This window comes from Mustelus asterias, chromosome 1, assembly GCF_964213995.1.
Source record: "Mustelus asterias chromosome 1, sMusAst1.hap1.1, whole genome shotgun sequence".
Taxonomy (NCBI): Eukaryota; Metazoa; Chordata; class Chondrichthyes; order Carcharhiniformes; family Triakidae; genus Mustelus; species Mustelus asterias.
The window spans coordinates 90623844-90642683 of record NC_135801.1 but is presented as its reverse complement, the minus strand read 5'-3'; the positions used below and the strand labels follow the sequence as shown (position 1 = coordinate 90642683).

The following is an 18840-nucleotide window of genomic DNA, read 5'->3' as shown; positions in this document are numbered from 1 at the left end:
AAAGTCCTTGTACCACACTTCCCCAACCCCCCAAAGCCTTCACCTGAACATATTCACAGTACAATCTTCCTTTATGTGTTACCCTTCTCCTCCCTGCACTAGCATCTCTCAGGCTTTATAAAATCAGATAGTCTGGAGGCTTGACAATTCTTCCTATCCCATTCTGATCACATTTCGAGGAGTCTTAGTCCCAGTTTCTTTAAGCAAGCTTTTCTTGTTTCGGAGTTGAGATTGTGGTATTCCGTGTTTCAGGAACCTGGTTGTCTCCATCTGATTAACTTTTTGCTCTCCCTAGAGTTCAATTTCTCCTCATCAACAACCTGTCAGCTTTGTTTGGACTCCCTGGGTTTGTCCCATTCCTTCCAAAGGATGTTAATTCAATTGATTCATAGAGTGGGCTAGGACTCTCTTTTTCCATATGGGATCTGCCACAATCTTGCTGGAAACTAATGTTTCAAAAATGAAGCCTTTATTCACACATGTTTCACAATTTCACCCAAATATTTGTTTATTCTTATTTTCCAAACTTGTGCATCTTTTCATTCAGCTCTGCAATTACTCTGGTGAGTGCAGTTGTCTTTGCTTCAGAGTTATCTATAGAACATAGAAACTAGAAGCAGGGGAAGGCCATTTGGCCCTTCGAGCCATTCATTTTGATCAGGGCTGATCATCAAACTCAATATCCTGATCCCCCCCTTATACAGATTTCACAACTTTACCTCGGCAACTAGTTCCAGTTCCTTTCGGAATCTTTATTCCATGGTCACTGACTGCTTCTTAGATTCTCTCAATTCACTCGTTAAATCCTCAGTTGGTTTCTGAGCATTTTCCTTATCTACTTTCCCAGCTCTGGATTTGCTCTTCCATACAGTGCATCTCATGCTTCAGGTTCTTTAAATTGAATCGAAGTTCAAGAATTTAATCAATTTTGATAATTAATTCTGCATTCGACCAACAGTTCTGATTCATCAGCACTCCCTCTTGTTGCAGGCATTTTCCTTGATATTTAATAAAGACTTCTGATACTTGAAGTTCATCAAGTTCTAATTGAAGATCTAGCTTCATTGAATTTGCTTCTATAAGATTATCATTTAGGCATTTCAAGTCTTCTTTCAAATATTCTACTTCCTGTGAGCGATACTTCGGCTCTTATCAGTTCTCTTTTTTCCTCAACAAACGCTTCTTTCGTACGTGGAATGTTGGTTCTCAGCACTGAACACTTTAGCAAAGTCAAATTGTGCTATCCTTCAAGATCACATTCTATCACTGCGTTTGTGCTAATTGTTGCTGAGATTCATGCTCCATTTTGAGAACTTCTGCGTTCACATGCTTGTGCTGCAGAAATGGTGGTGAAGTATTTTTCTGACTTTAATTGGAGCTGCAAGTTTTCTATTTATTGTTGCTCCTGTGCGCAACAATGCTTTATCTTCTTTCCTTCCTGCAGTTCCAAGACCCTGTTGTTTAGTGATGTTTTCATTGTCTTAAACTCTTCAACAGGAATTTACTATCGCTGTATTCCCTCTTTTAATGCCTGGATGTCTGCCTGTATTTTCCTCCTGGAATGTAGAACATTGCTGAATCTTCTCTGACAACTGGTTCATCAGTTCATTCAGAGTGACGTTAAATTCCTGTTGCTCTACGTAAATCTCCAGAGGAATAAACTTTGAGCAGAGGGATCCTTGTAAAGAATAAAGAACAGAGAGAAGTGCAGCACAGGAACAGGCCCTTCGGCCCTCCAAGTCTGTGCTAATCATGATGCCCTAACTAAACTAAAGAAAAAATCTTCTGCCCTTACTCGGTCCGTATCCCTCTATTCCCTTCCTATTCATGTACCTATCCAGATGCCTCTTAAATGTTGCTAATGTGCCTGCTTCCACCACCTCCTCTGGCAGCGCGTTCCAGGCATCCACCACTCTCTGCGTGAAAAGCAGCATGTGAAGGACCATCAACAACATTTCCTTTTCTTTGCAAAGCTTGAGTTTACTTGTAATTCAGCAGAATCTTCCATTTTTTTGTTGTTCCTTCTTTCTGCTGTTCAAAGCATTCTTTGTTTCTTCATGCTGCTGAAGGATTGTGTACTCCTTTTGTATTTGACCTTGAAAAAAAATCAGCTGTTCATTCAGATGTTTATTTTGTTCTTCAGCTCTTGCTTTCTCACTCTTCAGTGCATTGTTTTTTCACTACTGATTGTTTTAACACAGCTTTTTCTGAAGCAGTATTCGACATCTTTTTAACTCCTCGGGACAATCTTACGGGCTCACCTGCCAGTTGATTGGCATAGCGAGCTGGTAAGCTCGGGCGAGAGGCAGAAAATTGGGTTCACGCCCAGTATTTTGCCTCACACGATGTTACTGGCACTGTTTTGCTGACAAAATTTGGCTTCCTGCCCAAACCAATTTCAATATTCATGACCTTTAAATATCATTGGTGAGTCCTGGAAGCTATCGCCAGGCTTACTTGTACTTACCTGCTTACCAGTTCGAGGTCCTCACCAGTGAGGATCATGTATGGTCCCCACCAATGGGGACCAGACGTGATGGTCTCACCAGTGGGAACTAAGGCCATTGAAGCCCCCCCCCCTCCCCGGTGGTCAGGGGAAGGACTGGGCAATGCCCCTTTAGCATTGTTAGCCTGGCACCTGGCAGTGCCCACCGCGCAGTGTCAAGGGGGCAGGCCCCCTGGGGGAGGCGAGGGGATCTTCATTGGTGGAGGGGAAAGGGGGATACTCTGCAGAGGGGTTGGGGGTTAGCATTGGCCGGTGTGGCAACTGGAAGCTTGTCCAAAAGATTGGTGCTATTCTCTCCCGTTTTCATGCTTATTCAGCACTTGGAATGTTTTTGGTAAGATTCGCCCCTCATATTTTTCCAGGGGACAAGATTATTCAAAGAGTCTTTCAAAGCAGTGGGTTCTTTGAGTACATTCTCTGCTGGCTGTTGTGCCTGGCTGTATTTCTGATTGAGTTTCTCTAATTCCCTCTTTCAATTGTCAACAGTGGAATTCAGAATTGCTATTACCTCCTTGTGCTTTTCTGGGGTTATGTACCAAGTCTGTACACAATTCATATTTTTGCTTGTTGCATTTTTCTCAACCTATTTCAACCTATCTTTTTCCTTCAAAGCTTCTTTGTACTTTCGTGATATATCAGAAATGTGTTCATTCAAATCTAGAACAGGTTGGTTCATTGAAGTTTTAGCTGAAAATGCATTTTCAAAGGTATTTACTCAGCTTGAAGTCTTCCAATTTGGTTTTGATATGAACATTTTCCAATCTTCTTTCTGTCTTTCCTTTCACCGTCTGTCCTTGTTCTTCATTTTGGTTTCACTGTTAGCTAGGTCTGTCTCCAGTGAAGTCTTACTTCATTTCAGTTGTTCAGTTGTGCTACTTATGGCTTCATTATCCTTTCACAGCTTGGAACACTCTACTACTTTACCTGGAGCCAGATGGTTCAGCATTGTCACATGCTGTTATAACTAGAGTAATGTGTCATCGGTATTTTCAAAACGCTCAATGTTTAATCCTTCTGGCTGCTTCTCAGCCACAACTTTCCTCTTCAATAAACTCTTTGACTTGTGCACCTCATTGCACTGACTGGTCTGTGACCATCTTGGGGCTTGCTAGGACATTGTGTTTTGCCCTTTTGTTCTTTGTTGGGGTTATTCTAACCTTCTTTTGAAGCTCTGTGCACTCTGCAAATTGAAATACTTGTCAGAAGCTTTTACTATCTCACCAAAGCTTGCTGAGAATTCATCAATGTCTTGCATTAGGAATATTTCATCAGCAATTTCACCAAATAAGTATAAAAATATATTAATCCTGGACTTCCTCTGATTTTCAACCAACACTTATTTACTCTTGTAATACAAAACTTTCCTTCTCCATGATGTCCTATTTTCATAAATTCATAGACATTTACAGCACCAAATAGCAGTGCAAGTGAATATCTAAATATTTCTTGAACATTACCAGAGTTTCTGACTGAACCTTCCAGTACAGTGGTTAGCACTGCTGCCTCATGGTGCCAGGGACCTGGGTTTGATTCCCGGCTTGGGTCACTGTCTGTGAGGAGTTTGCATGTTCTCCCCGTGTCTGTGTGGGTTTCCTCCGGGTGCTCTGGTTTCCTCCCACAGTCAAAAAATGTGCAGGTTAGGTGCATTGGCCCTGTAAATTCTCCCTCAGTGTACCGGAGCAGGTGCCGGAGTGTGGCGACTAGGGGATTTTCACAGTAACTCGTTACAGTGTGAATGTAAGCCTACTTGTGACTAATAAATAATAAACTTTTCAGGCAGTAACTTCCAGACTCCCATTACCCTCTGAGTGAAAAAAATGCTCCTCAATTACTCTCTTCACCTTCACCTTTTAGCTTAAATCTATGTCCCCTACTAATGGAAAAAGTGCCTTCCTATCCACACTATCAATGTCCTTCAACTTTGCACTTGGCTTGGCACTTTGCATGAGCTCACATTGGTCTGGTAGTTTTAAATTGTCATCCATGGCCATTTTTCATAACAGGGGAGTATAAGGTGAATAATTGGACAAACACTTTAGCTCCTTCATCAGGGAGATTAAGGAATTGAGAAATAAACAGGACTGAGAAGGAAGATGTTTTACAGAAATGAATTCAATGTCAAATCAGGTTCAGGGAAGGAAAAGAGGGAAAGAAAAATTGGATTGCAAGAGAAGAGACCGAAAATAAATAATTTTTCAGTTGTTTTTGTCATCTTTTAAAATTTCCAACTCACAACCAGATGGAATGAGACTCCACACTTATAATTGTTCGCTTTCTGGGGCAAGTGAGGTTGACTGCCAGACATTAAAGAGGTGTTATATGCCACGGTGGCACAGTGGTTAGCACTGCTGCCTCACAGCTCCAGGGATCTTGGTTCAATTCCCACTCTGTGTGTGGAGTTTGCACGTTCTCCCCGTGTCTGCATGGGTTTCCTCCGGGTGCTCTGGTTTCCTCCCACAGTCCAAAGATGTTCAGGTTAGGTTGATTGGCCATGCAGAATTGCACCTTAGTGTCCCAGGATGTGTATGTTAGAGGGCTTAGCAGGGTAAATATGTGGGGTTTCAGGGATAGGGCTTGGGTGGGATTGTTGCCAGTGCAGACTCGATGGGCTGAATGGCCTCCTTCTGCACTGTAGGGTTTCTATGATTCTATGAATTACTTGATGTAACTTTCAGTGCTAAGTTTAATTGGTAATTACAGCTATCCTTTTTTAGTACTCCGAATATGTTCCTAAAAACAGCTTAGTATTCAGAAGAATTTCCATAAAACATTTAGTAAGGGTAGGTTACATTCCTGATCTGTAATTTTTACATTAAAAACCCATTGACTGCCTTGAGATTAACTGGCCCAGAAATTCTCTTTCTATTCATTCTTTCTTAATACTCTTTCGTCTTACCTCCCAGTTTATAACTTTCCCTCTTCCCATTTCCCTCTCCCAAAACCCCTCCTGTATGCCACCCCTCTGCCAATCCTCTTGCTGCCCCTTTTCTGAGCCCTTGCTCACAGCGAGGGCTTGAGAAATGACAGTGAGAAGGAAGCAGCAAGGGATACTAGAGTGAGAGCGGAGGGTGAGGGGTTTGCGAGAGGAAAGCAATGAACAAGAGACCCGGGGAGAGGAGTGTTTAAAGACCTAGAATGGGCAGTTCTTGACGCATGTACAGTAACAACATGAAACGAAAATGGATGTCAAGGCTCATAAGGCTATTGAAGCAAGTCCCTTAATTTTCAAGCCATGTTGAAACAAAAACTTGCTATTAGAGTGCACTTTAAATGGGAGATATTTGTAACCTGCAGAAGCTGCAACTTCATGAAAATCAAACCAACTTTAAGGATGTGACTGCCACATTTTCACAGTTCACAGGACAACTCTTCAATGCCAGAAATTGCTGGTAGATTTGCACATTAACAATAGCATTCAGACTATGGATTTTAAGTCATTAAAATCTGGGCCATTAAAATACGTTTCTTGCAAGCAGTAACTAATATAATTTAATCTGTTCTTTTTTTATGATGCTTAACTTTAGAAGAAGAGAACAGAAGACTTACCAGTCCGGGTGGTCAGTGTTCCAAACCTGAGTTCATATGAAAAAAGCTTTCTAAGCTCAGAATCAAGTCCAACCACTAAGTTCCCTCTAATGACTAAATCTCCAAGCCTGGACCAAAGCCTCAGCAGCACATCAACATTATTGAATCAGCCTTTACAAGTCCAGCCATCTAAACAAGCCCCAAGGTATTAGTGCACTCTAGTTTGTATTGAAACGATTTCTTATTCAAAACCTATTAATAGCTTCCACTAAATGTGTCTGTGGTTTTTTTGGAATAGGTACAATAGAAAAATGTATCAAGGATTAGATTGCTGTGTTTACATTTGAATATGCAGAGCATTGGAAATAAAGTCAGGGAACTGTAGGCATGTGTTAGAGTGGATATGACTTTGTGACCTCAACAGAAACTCGGGTGGCACTATTTCGAGCTGCTAACATTTTGGGAGAAATAGGAGATTGGTGCAACAATGATTATAGGGATGATTGAAGCTATAGAAAAGGAGATTTTAAATTGATGACATTGCTTGAGCAACATCTTGCTGTCAATTGTGCAAAATTTCAGCCAGTTATAAAATACAGTTGCATGCTTGAAGTTGTAGCCTGCTTGCTTCTTGGTTCCCTTCAGCTGAACATGATAGCTGTCAAAAACTCTTGTGAATCCCAAACTTCAGACAATACAAGCCTATGACGGAAAATGTCTTGAAGGTATTTAAAAAACATATAGGTATGCTTAACCTTGCAAATTAGTTTTTTTTTGCTTTTTCATTTTGCATATCTTATTTTTTAGCAGAAAACCCTCAGCTTTGTGGGAAATAAATTAAAATGGTGTTTATGGATATTAAAAAAATACTTGGGAGTTATTTCATTAGTTGTCTTTGTGTTTCTTGCTATTGGCAGTGTTTGTCAATTCATAGAAAGCAGAAATCAAACTTCAATAAGGCTTCAAATCAACACGAAGTATTTATCTGTATATGCCATGCATTTTCAGTTCTAATTGATTTGTATTCATGCAACAGCAGCAAGTGCTTCCTTGTATTGACACCTGTTGTTCACCTCAATCAACAAAGTCCAACATGACTGAAAGAGTTAAGACTGAAGTGCTTGCAACTGTCTTCAGGCAAAAGTACAGAAGAGCTGTGCTCCAGAGTTAGCCACCCTTCTCGCAGATGTGACACAGCACCTACACAACAATGCAGAAAATTGGCCAGTATGTCTTAGCTACCAAAAACAATTTAACTCAGCCAGTTCCCTCCGATCAGCAGTAAAATGGTGGATGGAGTAATCAGCAGTGCAGTTGATGACTCAGCTATTCACCAATGCTTAGAACCACTCAGCTCCAGATCTAAACACAGTCCTGATACAAATATAAACAACAGTTCAATGTCAGAAGAGGGTAAGAGGCTACAAGCCTTTGAAATCAAGACAGTATTTGATCAAGTATGATGTCAAGGAGCCAGAGCAAATTGATGTGAATATGGGTCAAGGCAAAATCTTCAGTTTCTGAAGGGGCTTACCAGCCACTACGAAGATGATTAGTGGCTAATTATCATAGCCCCAGCACATCACCATGGGAGTTCCTTAGAGAGCTATCCTCTATGCAGACATCTTCAACCATTTCACCTTTGTTCTATTGTAAGAGGTTGAACTGTTCACTGACTAATGTGATGTTCAGCTCCATTCACAACTTCTCTGATAATGAAGTATAGATTAGCCTAAACTAGGGCCTGGATAACATCAAGACTTGACCTGACAGGTCCCAGATAACATTTTATGTGGTGGAATAGCCAGGTAATGGCCATCTCTCCATGACCACCTTGATTGAAGTTCCCATTATTAACCTCTTTCGTGATGGGGATTTGGGGTTAACCATTGACTAGAAATTGAACTGGATTAGCCATCTGAACAATGTAGCTAAAAGAGCAGAAACTGCGTTCTCTGATAGGTGGCTTACCTCCAAATCCCTCAAAAGTCTCTCTATCATCCACAAAACTCAAGTTAGGAGTGTGATGGAATCCTCTCTATTCATATAGATCAATGCAACTTCAAAATGTTATAAATTCAATACCAATCAGGACAATAGTTTATCCTTGCATTGCCTGTGTACTTTGAATGAAAGTATGTAAGTCTGCAGGATACACTGCCGCAATTCATCAAAGTTACTTTGATAGAATGTTCCAAACTGCAGTCTCAATCTCCAAGCAGGACAAGAGCAAAAGCCTTGAACTTCATCTCCAATATCCCTACCAAGTCACTCAGCATCCCGACTTGGAACAACATAGCTTTTCCTCCACTGTTTATTTATTTGTCGTAAATAGGCTTACATTAACACTGCAATGAAGTTACTGTGAAAATCCCCTAGTCACCACACTCCAGCCCCTGTTCGGGTACACTGAGGGAGCATTTAGCATGGTCAATCCATCTAACCAGCATGTCTGTCAGGCTGTGGGAGGAAACCGGAGCACCCGGAGGAAACCCACGCAGACACGGATTTCTGGATATTAACCAACACTCTTAGAGGTGCATTCACATCATAGGAACTGCAGCAATTCAAGGGGAAGGCCCCGCTAGCACCTTTGAGTTAATTCAGGATTAGCAACAAATGCAGCCTTTCCAGCAACCTTTTCCAGAAATCTTCAAAAACTGTGGAGAAATTTACATTAGTGTGACGCCAATGTGTGGAGAAACAAAACACACGCCAGATACAACATTTCAAATAGATAATGGGAACAATTACAAGAAATCAGAGAGGCTCATATACTGTTCACAGGATTTGAAATCAACAGCATTGTTTTATTTAAAATAAGAATGAAGTGTCTTTTTTTAACTATAAAACTCAAGTTCGACTTAATGGGATTTCCCATTGACTGCACTCTATGCCATGGGGGTGCACTGTAGGCAGGAGCAGAAGATCCCACCAGGGTGAACCGCAGAAAATTCCAGCCAGTGTCTCAAATATTTTTTTTTCAGCAGGTTTTGCTGGCAAGAAATTTATATCCAGTGGAAATGTCAGATTAAATGTGATGTAATTACCAAAAGGTTATTGGGATATAACGAGCTCCAAAATTAAACTGTTTTTAAACTTTATGTAAAGAATTTTGTTAAATGGTCTGTGCTTCCATCCATTTTTTCCAATTCCACTTTTTAAGAGAATACATACCTAAAACTATCTTAAAAACCATCTAAGATAATAAGTCCTCACAAGTTAAATACATTGTTATTCTTTATTCTGCAAGTAGATTGTTAAATGTATAACTTCTGATCTAATCTTCAAAATAATCAAATGAACTTTTTCTGTTCACATTACAGCATTGCAAATGAGAGAGCTGAGAATAAAGAAACTAAAGGAAAAGAAACCAAAGGAAAAGAAACTAAAGGAAAAGATCCTCGGCAACAGGAGTGGTTCACAAAATACTTTTCATTCTAGGAATGAGTTGGATGGGTATTTATTTCCATTTTGTAAATTATCTTCCTTTTTGATGTTATTCTCAACCAGCATGTGCCAGATTCTATCTGAGATGGTAGAGGCAAAATTCTCACCAGGATATGCCAATGTTACTCTGAACTACCTACAATATGTTGCATCATGTGAGCACTGACTCATCCTTTCTCTTTTCCTATTTGAGGAAATTCCTCCCTCTGCTCACCTGATTGAGGTGGCTGAATGCGTCTTATGGCAATTATGTGGAAAATACCATGGGTGAAATTTTATGGCCTCTCTCATGGCATTTGGGAGTGGGAAGGGCATTCCTGAATCCATTGCCTCTTCCAGAATTAAGTCGGGGTGGGAAGGCCCATGTAAGACTTCATGCACTGCTGCCGATCGAGACTCTTAAGTGGTCAATTAATAACAGTAAAGGGCCTCATCCTACTGCTGCTGGTATTAATTCAGTGGTGGTGGTAGGGCCTGTGACATTCTGCATTAAGACGACTGTATAGCCTGCTTGTGGTCCCCCGGTGTGAGTCCCTCCAATGATACTCATTGCCCTCAATGGCAGCAACCACTTCCTCCCCAATGTCTCTGCCACTCAAAAGAGCTGCCAGCCTCTGGTGGTCAGCAACTCTCGGTGGGTGTCCTGGCCAGGCCCATGAAGTCCTTGATCCCAGGAAAGACCCCAGCTGGCTATTCAAGTGGCACTTCATACCAGTGGGCCTTCCCAAAGGAAGCAAAGCAAGTCTGTAGCCAGTTCTCGAGTCAGCAGGAGAGACCTCCAACGCTTCCATAAAATCCAGCCCATGTTTCAAAACTCTGGTACAAACATTAGCATGCTGCTATAATAGCAAAAAGTTTTTTTGTTTTACAGTTTTTGCCATTACTGTAAAAAAAGGTTGGTTAACTTATTATCGTCACATCGCTGGTCCATCAATTTGAGATTGTCTTCTCAGTCGTGAGTCTTCATGTAACTGAATAAATTGATTCTCAACCCACAATTCTTTGGGTACATGGACAGGATGTCCTAAGAGCTCATGGCATATGAAGTGTAAGTTTGCCTCCTTTTCTTTCATTCTCTGTTGCTGCTCTGCCTCATCATTTAGGGGTTGTGACCCAAAGTTTGGTGGAGAAATTTCATCATTTGACAGGAGACTCCTCTCAGTCTTTAATGGGAGTCATTGCTGAGCTTCAAGGACAAATGCAAATATCCTCCTTGAAGCCAGCTCCAGAGGCATTCAGGTAAAACTCCTGCAAAATCAACTTCAATGGACTGGACAGTGTCCGGAAGGCAGAAAACCATCTCCTCCACAATGCCCTGCTTTCCTAGCTCGTAAGTGGTCAATATTCCAGGGCAGAGCAAAGAAAACGTTTCGTAGACACTCTGAAGACATATTATTCAAAATGATTTGTAAAACATTAGTGCATTTGTCAAATATATATTTTTAACAGGTATTTTCAGTAACTTTGAGTTACCTTGAAATAAGATGGATTAATGAATAGCAAGTCCAAATACAAAAGAACACGCATGAATATAATGCCTTATCTGCCAGAAGTGTGTTCAGTTTGCAAATGAAAGACTACCTCCTACGTAAAAGTAATTGAAGAGATGGTTACAAAAGCTAAAATGTTGTCACGAGTACTGAAACAGCCCAGTTAATTATATAATTGTAGTTATTCAATTACTCAGCACTATTAAGAGTACACTTGTCCTCATTTTTAGCACAGGTGCTTATTGTGTACAGAACCAACCAAAGGGTCTGGAAATGAAGTAATATATCAGCCAGTGCAAGCATAAGGCTTTATCAATGGCAACCACTAATGGGCTGTTTACCTCCACTTGATGTGATCCATTTATTTGAACATTAAAATTCACTGGAATTGAGCATGTTATACCTAAAATCATGCTGTTACGGTGGACATAGGGATGTTGGCTTGGGCCTAATTTATCCTTTCAATAGAAGATAATCTGATTGCAAGGAAAAGAATATGGCTGAAACATTTGCTTGTGCAAGGAGGTTCCACTATTCATTTTCCTGTATTCGGGAATATAAAGTGGTCCTAAGGCCAGAGCTGAATGCCCAGAAAATTGAGAGCATAAGGTGATTATTTCCTAGGTCCCATGGATACCACCCAGGATTTTGTGCTGGGTGATGGCTACTTATCAGCTACAGCTAATGTATTAATCCCAACAGGAAGCACAAGAATAAGTCTCCCCCTGATATTTTTTATGTTAACACAATAGTGTTACATCTAGGGAACATGGTGCTATTTGTACATTTTGTAAATGTAATTTAATGACTGCTGTAAATATTAACAAAAATAAACAACATTTTCTTTGGGCAATGTCAAAAAAATTAAGACATGGTAACATAAATACCAGAAACAAATGATGTGTACAACTTAATACCAAACAGATCTTGAACAATCTGCATAACTATCATAATTATACCAGAACAACACATATTTGCTGACCGAGTGCAATTGTGATAAAAGATCACATTCCTTGGAAGCAGGGCATAAATTCAAATGATTAAATGTGGTGAACTTAATGTATACTTTATATAACAAATGCCAAACAGGCATCATCTATGTACATAGCTTGTGAGACTATAAGGCACTTTCTTGTTCAGTGCTCTCCAAATACAAATTTGTTTTTCTATTCCCATACATATTTTTGAATTGCAACTGTACTGTTGTGGGAGATGGCAGAGCACCCAAGTGCCAGGATCAGGGGATAGAAAATAAAATAGTAGAGAGATAGGTATTACTTTTAGCATAATCGTTTATTTTTGCTTTTAAAAAGACCTTTTAAAAAAAAGGCATCTTACACAACAGATCTCTAATCTCCTCAAAAGGAATCCAGTAAATTGATCAGATACAATATACATATTCTAAATCTCTCTAATCAAACCTGTCCTTCCATATGGTGACTTCTATTGCCTTTCAGTTCAAAACGTTACCCCCCATTCAAATAAAGGGATCATGTTCACGAATGGGTTTCCAACCCACTAAGGTAGTAAGCTTTCAAAAATATCAATGAGAGATTTAAAATCTCAATGAATTCCACAAACTCCCTTGGATGAAAGATCAATATGGCCAATTATGTCTGGCATGTATTCACTGCTGTAATGTAGGAAAGGAGGCAGCCAATTTGCATGAAGCAAGCACCCACAAACTGAAGTGAAATACATGAACAAATAATTGCTTTTGTGTTGGCTGATTAATAAACGTTAGCCAGCATGACCGGGAATATTCCATTACACTTCTCCAAAGAGTGCCCTGGGATCTTTTACATCGTAAGAAGTCTCACAACACCAGGTTAAAAGTCCAACAGGTTTATTTGGTAGCAAATACCATTACTTATCTTTTATTACATATTTATTACATATCTTTTACATCCAACAGTCAAACATTACCTCACTTTCCTCTTTTGAAGGATGATACTTCTGGAGTGCAGTACACACACAGCACGACTCTGTAGTGGCAGCTTAGATTTTACATTCCAGTCTCTCGAGTGAGAGAGCCAGAGGTGAGTATTCTACTGTTGAGCCAGTCATTTTCATTGACACCTGATCCAGTTTTGCAAGTCCCAAATCCCAGCCCAACATTTAACAACTTTAACCCAACTTAGTTCACATTAGGGTGTTGTCCCCATACTGGTCCGTACTCTTGGCAGTTATTTTAGAAGTTAGTGCTTAAGCCATTGTCCTGCCACACTCCACACGTTTGGCTAACAGCATTTTTTAAAAAAAGTTCTCTGCTTTAATATATGTAGTGTTCAGCCAAATGTGTCAGCAAGAGCTGCAAGTCTTTGGAAGCATCATCAGCTCCAAGTCACAGCATCCTGACTTGGTCATTTACTGTGCCTTCACCATTACAGTCAAAATCCTCAAACACTTACCCAGCAGAATCGCACATGGACTACAAAGATTTAAGAAGAAGCCCATCACCATTGTTTCAAAGTAACTGAGGATAGGGAATATGTGCCAATCTAGCAAGCAATTTGCATGTATTAAGAGTGAGCAAAAATATTAAATGACTAATATGTTATTCAGAACAGAAACCATGGGCAACATTGTCACAACCTCACCCTCCTATCCTACCATCTCCCACTGTTCCCTTTAAAATCCACCATTAACTCCAACAACCTCTCCATGCCAACGCCTTCTCAGTGTTACAGCCCTCATGTTCCTTCAGACCTCTACACTCCCTCATCCCCCTTCAGATTAGCACAAGCCCCCTCCCTACACGAAACATAATGTGGCTCTTTCCACCCTTCTGCTCTGTTCCAGCTGACCCATTCTAGGGCTGAGGGTGGAATTTTCCCTTGCCCTGGAGCAGGTTTAATAGAAGTCCAAAAATCAGTTCCCAGCCAGTGTAAAATAATGCAAGATCTTTTGCTAAGGTCCATGATGACAGGTCGCATTTCCCACCAGAGGCCAACGCACACTGATTTGCATCTCCTTAATGGAATGCAGATAAAGGACCAACCGAAATCACCCCACCTGACTGTCTGCTGTGTCACAAACCAGAAAACACCAGCCCAGAACACATCTTGACCAAAGTGGCCAAAAAACATGGGACTTAAACTTTATGGAGGCTTTGGGCAGCTCACAGAGATGTACAACAAGGTGGTTTCCTCCAGGGACCAGATCCAGGAGCACCACGGGCAACACTGGGTAGGTGGAGAATCAACCACGTGGACCCTCTCCACACAGCAGCATCCAGGATGTAGCTGTTCGCAGTGCAGTGACTTCATCCAGGGATTGGACCTTCACCCCCCCCCCCCCCCCCCGCAGAGCTTTCTCCCAGGAATTGAACCTTTACCCAGAGAGTGGACCTTTTTTGTGCAGGGATCAGATCCTTCAGCTGCAGGTGGAAGGCTAAAAGAGATACTGTTGGGTGGCAATGATCTGTGGGTGGAGGTAGTGGGGTTCAGACCTACAGCAGGTGAAAAGGAGGTTGGGAGTACTTTTAAAGGGGTCAGCTGGAACAGAGCAAGAGGGTGGGGAGGGCCTTGTTTGATTGCACACACAGAGGGAGCTTGTGTCGATCTGAAGGGGCATGGGGGCTCACATAGAGGGGTTGGTGGATTTTAAAGGGAACAATGGGAGCTGGTAGTGTGGGTGGTTGAGAGTGCATGAAGGGATGCCAAATGTTGGTGGACACAGATTTGGGGGAGGGAAGCAAAGAAATAATGGGGGTGGAATTCCCAGGAAGAGGTCTCTACATTGCCAAGTGAAGTGGTTAAGGCAAACAAGCTAGCAACATTTAAGACTTATCTGGGTAGACACATGAACAGGGTGTAGAAGGATACAAGTGGTTGGTCTGGATAGGACAACATGATTGGCGCAGACTTGGATGGCCGTAGGGCCTGTTCCTGTGCTGTACTGTATTTTGTTGCCAAAGGTGGTGGGGGAGGGCTGAAAGACGACAGTGGGGCGGTCAGGTGTTATAACAAGGTGGGGTCAGGGTGTGGCTGACTGGGGGAGTGCAAGTAAATAACAAAAGTCTGATATATCTATGACACTCAATAGCACACCCATGCAAGCAACATCATATTTTCTTCAATTTTTCTCTCCCTACCCTTCTCTGACATCCACAGGAAGGGTGCTGCCATAGGGCTTGCTGACCCATTGCTCCTGTTGCCTTGGATGACAGATTTGTCCTTCTCGCATGCCACCCCTGCAAAGGGCCTGCACCTGTTTTTCTCCATCTTTTGCTGACTCGCCAGCATCATTTGGAAGGCAGATTTTAGAGGCCTGTCATTGGATTCTGGCCTTGCAGATGCCTCTTGCCCAGCTCTCCAAATGCCAGTGAGCTCAGCTGACTCTGCCTCCTTCCGATGCAGGCACATGTCCATGCGGTGACCACCCGAGTGAGAGTCTTCTGACAATCGAGGTAATATCCACAGAGATGTGTGTCTCGGGCTGGTGGAGGGTCCAGGTGCCTGTTGTGATGCATGTGAGTGTCAACTTGAATATGAGTTCAAACCACTGCCATGGATGTTGAAACCACAATCTTCTGGCTCGAGCGGAAGAGGGGACCAACTCAAGTCAGGAAAATACACAAAAGATATGGTTCAAAGTAATTTTGTTTTATCTTGTGTTCCATTGGCATACAGATTATTTCCAGTGCTATTAATAGTACTCTACGTGCCACCAAACAAGAAATTAAAAATTGATGGCAAACCCTGTTTAAAAGGTCTTATTTAGTCTTGTACTGCATGATAAGCAATGGGTTGGAATGGAATTTCACTTTGGCAATTCAAAATACCAGATGTAATCTGTAACTGCACTACAATCATTTTACACTGCAAATTTATTTAAGCAATACATTACATGATATTTTACAATATTTAAAAATCACTTTTAAAAGTTATGCGACTTGATTTACAAATCTGAAAATAAAGGCAAAATATTTTAGCTGTTTTGGAAGAGTCGACTCGATGATAGTAGATCTACTGCACATCGATACTCTAGAGATTCATGCATGAACTCCTTAAATTTTTTTTCGAGTGTCTTGTGAGCTCTGGTGGTTCTTTTCTTGTACTGCATGCTTAACATTTTGTCAGCCAGGTAATGCAACCATAACACATTTGTGTGTGGATTGTACTTTGCCCAGTTGTTACTGAGAAACAAAAGGAGGAAGTATTCATTAGTTTCATTAAAAGGAAGACAAAAAAGAGAAACCCAGGTTTTAAAGGGTGCCTTCAATGTGAATTTTCAAAACTCTCAGATTCCTATAAACAGACAACTTGGAATATAAAGCGTGCAATAATTATTCCATAATAGTTTAATAAAAAATTTCATACGAAAAAATGTCAGTGGATCATCTTAAACCAGACCTAAAAGCTGCATTTTCTATAGTGTCTGGAATGATTGGTCGATACAGAAATGAGCCACGGATTATTTTATCTGATACCTTTTCAACAACTTATTGGTCATTAGAATACTAATCCAGAAATAATAATTTTATGATACTGATCATTCAGATCTGGTGTGGCAGAGATGTTCATCCAATTCAATAGAGTGTGATTTTGTACAATCAGCCTAAATTGCATTCAACTTTGTGATTCAACTATGAGAAATCTTACTGCAAAGTAGCTCCATGTGTAGACTGGACAATATTAATATTGCATTTGTAACAGCATCCATAACTATTTAGTCTGCCACTGGTAACTACAAACATGTGGGATATTGATGAGCAAAGCACCATAAGAATATCACCAATTATAACATTATTAATTTCATATCCATTAATACAAAACATAAAAAGATGCATTTTCAGTACATATTTGAAAAATTCATGTTTGCACCGTATCCCTTTGTGCACTATTCTTAAACAGAGGTTTAACAATAAACCTATTAACAATGTAATGTCATACTTGGATCTAATTGATTGGAAATTATACCACTGAATTACGACTTCTGGGAACCAAATAGGAACCCAAGGAAATATTCCAGACTGATACTCATTTCTGACAAAACCATCAACTTCCTATTCATCCCCATATAATTCTGAATCACAAATGGACACAAGGGATGCTATTTTCCCCCAAAAGATTAAGTGCCCAATAAGCGGGAGGATGGGAGGTGGGGCCTAATCCCGCTGGAGAGGCCAGCCGGCATCAGACTGCTGAGGGAGCCACTGCGCATGCACTGATCTCTCAGTATACCCACCCCATGACATTGCCAGCCCCGACCCCCCCATCCCACCCCAGACATCATCGCTGCCCCTCCCAGTCACCGCATCTCACCCCAATCCTGAACCCCCAGATGTCATCATGTCACCCCACCAGCCCCCCACACACTGCCCACACCACCGACGTCGCCACCCCAGTCCGTCACCCCCCCCACCCATCATTGCCGCCGACACCCAACGTTGCCATCCACCGTGCTCCCAATGTCGCCACCGCCCCCCAGAATTCGCCGTCCTCCACGCCCCCCAGACGTCACCACTTTCCGCACCATCGCCACCCCCCCGACATTACCACATCCGCCGTCATTGCCCCCCAACGCCAATGCACATTGCCTCCCCAATGTCATTGCACACCACCCCCTATGACGTTCATAGCCACGTAAACGGAGTGGGAATGGAGGGATACAAAAGAATGATCTAGTTTGGACCAGGGAGCGGCGCGGGCTTGGAGGGCCGAAGGGCCTGTTCCTGTGCCGTATTGTTCTTTGTTCTCTTTGTTCTTTGTCTCGCTGCCCCCAACCCAACCATCATGTCACCCCGCCCCACCCATTGCCACCCCCGCCCCCTTCCGATGTCACTGCCCCCCCCCGCCCCTCGATGTCACCACACTTCCCCATCCCCGAAGTCACCGCCCTTCCCCTGCCCCCGACATCGCTGCCCTCCTCCTGCCCCCCCGACGTTACCCCTCTATCCCCACCGTTGCCAACCTGCCCCGCTGCCGCCATGCCCAAGTCGTCATTGCTACCTCCATCCCCCAAGATGTTGTCACCCTGCTGCCCCCCCCCCCCCCCCCCCCCCGAGCCGTCACCACTCCTGGCCCTGCTGCCCTACCCCCAACAACGTCATCCCAACCCCCAGGCGATGTCGCCACCCACCTGATGTCACCACCCCCCAACAATCACCAACCCAATCGCTGACATCGCCCCCACTCCCTCCAGATGACATTGCCGTTCTATGCTCCCCCCCTTCCCCACCCTGATGGCCTCAATGGCCTCCAGTCCCACCAGCGAGGCCATCACATCTGGTCCCTGTTGCTGGGGACCATACATGATCCCCGCTGGTGCGGACCTCCCACCAGCAGGGTTGGAAACATTAGCAAGTCCAGGCTATTGCGTCCCGGGCTCACTAAAGATTTGTAAATTAGATTTTGCATATTGTAATCAGCCTTCACTGTCCTTCTGCACGAGGTTGATTACATCAGAAGAAAAAGAACGAGGAACGTCCGGCATGTCGTGATTCCTGTTTTTGAGCTCTTGCTGACTGGTTGAATAACATAGTGGGGCGGGAAAATCACGCCCAAGAAATTTAGAATGGGATCATAAACTACCAGCTCCTGCCAGCTCCCACAACAGGATAAACATATCCTTTGATATCCAATTATGCCCACTTAAAGCTAGTGACTTTTCAACTTATCCCAATCTTCAAAATGTGCATCACCATACCGGCAACCTTAAACGCATCAATGTTTTCTCTGCAAGTGCCATAGATCATGTAGCAAATGCAAGTGATATGGATGTGTGCTATGAAAAAATCTTAAATACTCTCAATTACTCACAGATTTTCCTTCTTCATATTTCTGTATATATCAAATTGATAATCTCCTTGACCGTGAAAGAAACTATCCTCAGAGGAAAGATCACAAAAATGTACAACATCAC

At 42.2% G+C, this 18840-nt stretch overlaps 2 protein-coding genes across 3 annotated transcripts in view; one reads left to right on the top strand and one right to left on the bottom strand.

The window, feature by feature from the left end:
* LOC144508612 (protein FAM184B-like) overlaps positions 1–11827 on the top strand; it is a 236249-nt gene extending 224422 nt beyond the window's left edge. Inside the window, exons 15-16 of the mRNA XM_078236838.1 lie at positions 6031–6236; positions 9358–11827. Coding sequence (XP_078092964.1) covers positions 6031–6236; positions 9358–9475 — 324 coding nt within the window. The 3' untranslated portion in view covers positions 9476–11827. The remainder of the gene's footprint in view (positions 1–6030; positions 6237–9357) is intronic.
* A 3731-nt stretch (positions 11828–15558) lies between these two features.
* The window catches only part of haspin (histone H3 associated protein kinase), a 51859-nt gene continuing 48577 nt past the window's right edge, over positions 15559–18840 (bottom strand). For both annotated transcript variants that reach the window (XM_078217586.1, XM_078217508.1), the window contains 2 exons: positions 18738–18840; positions 15559–16111 (listed from right to left, as the gene is read on the bottom strand). In XM_078217586.1, the coding sequence (XP_078073712.1) occupies positions 15904–16111; positions 18738–18840 (311 nt within the window). In that variant the 3' untranslated portion in view covers positions 15559–15903. The remainder of the gene's footprint in view (positions 16112–18737) is intronic.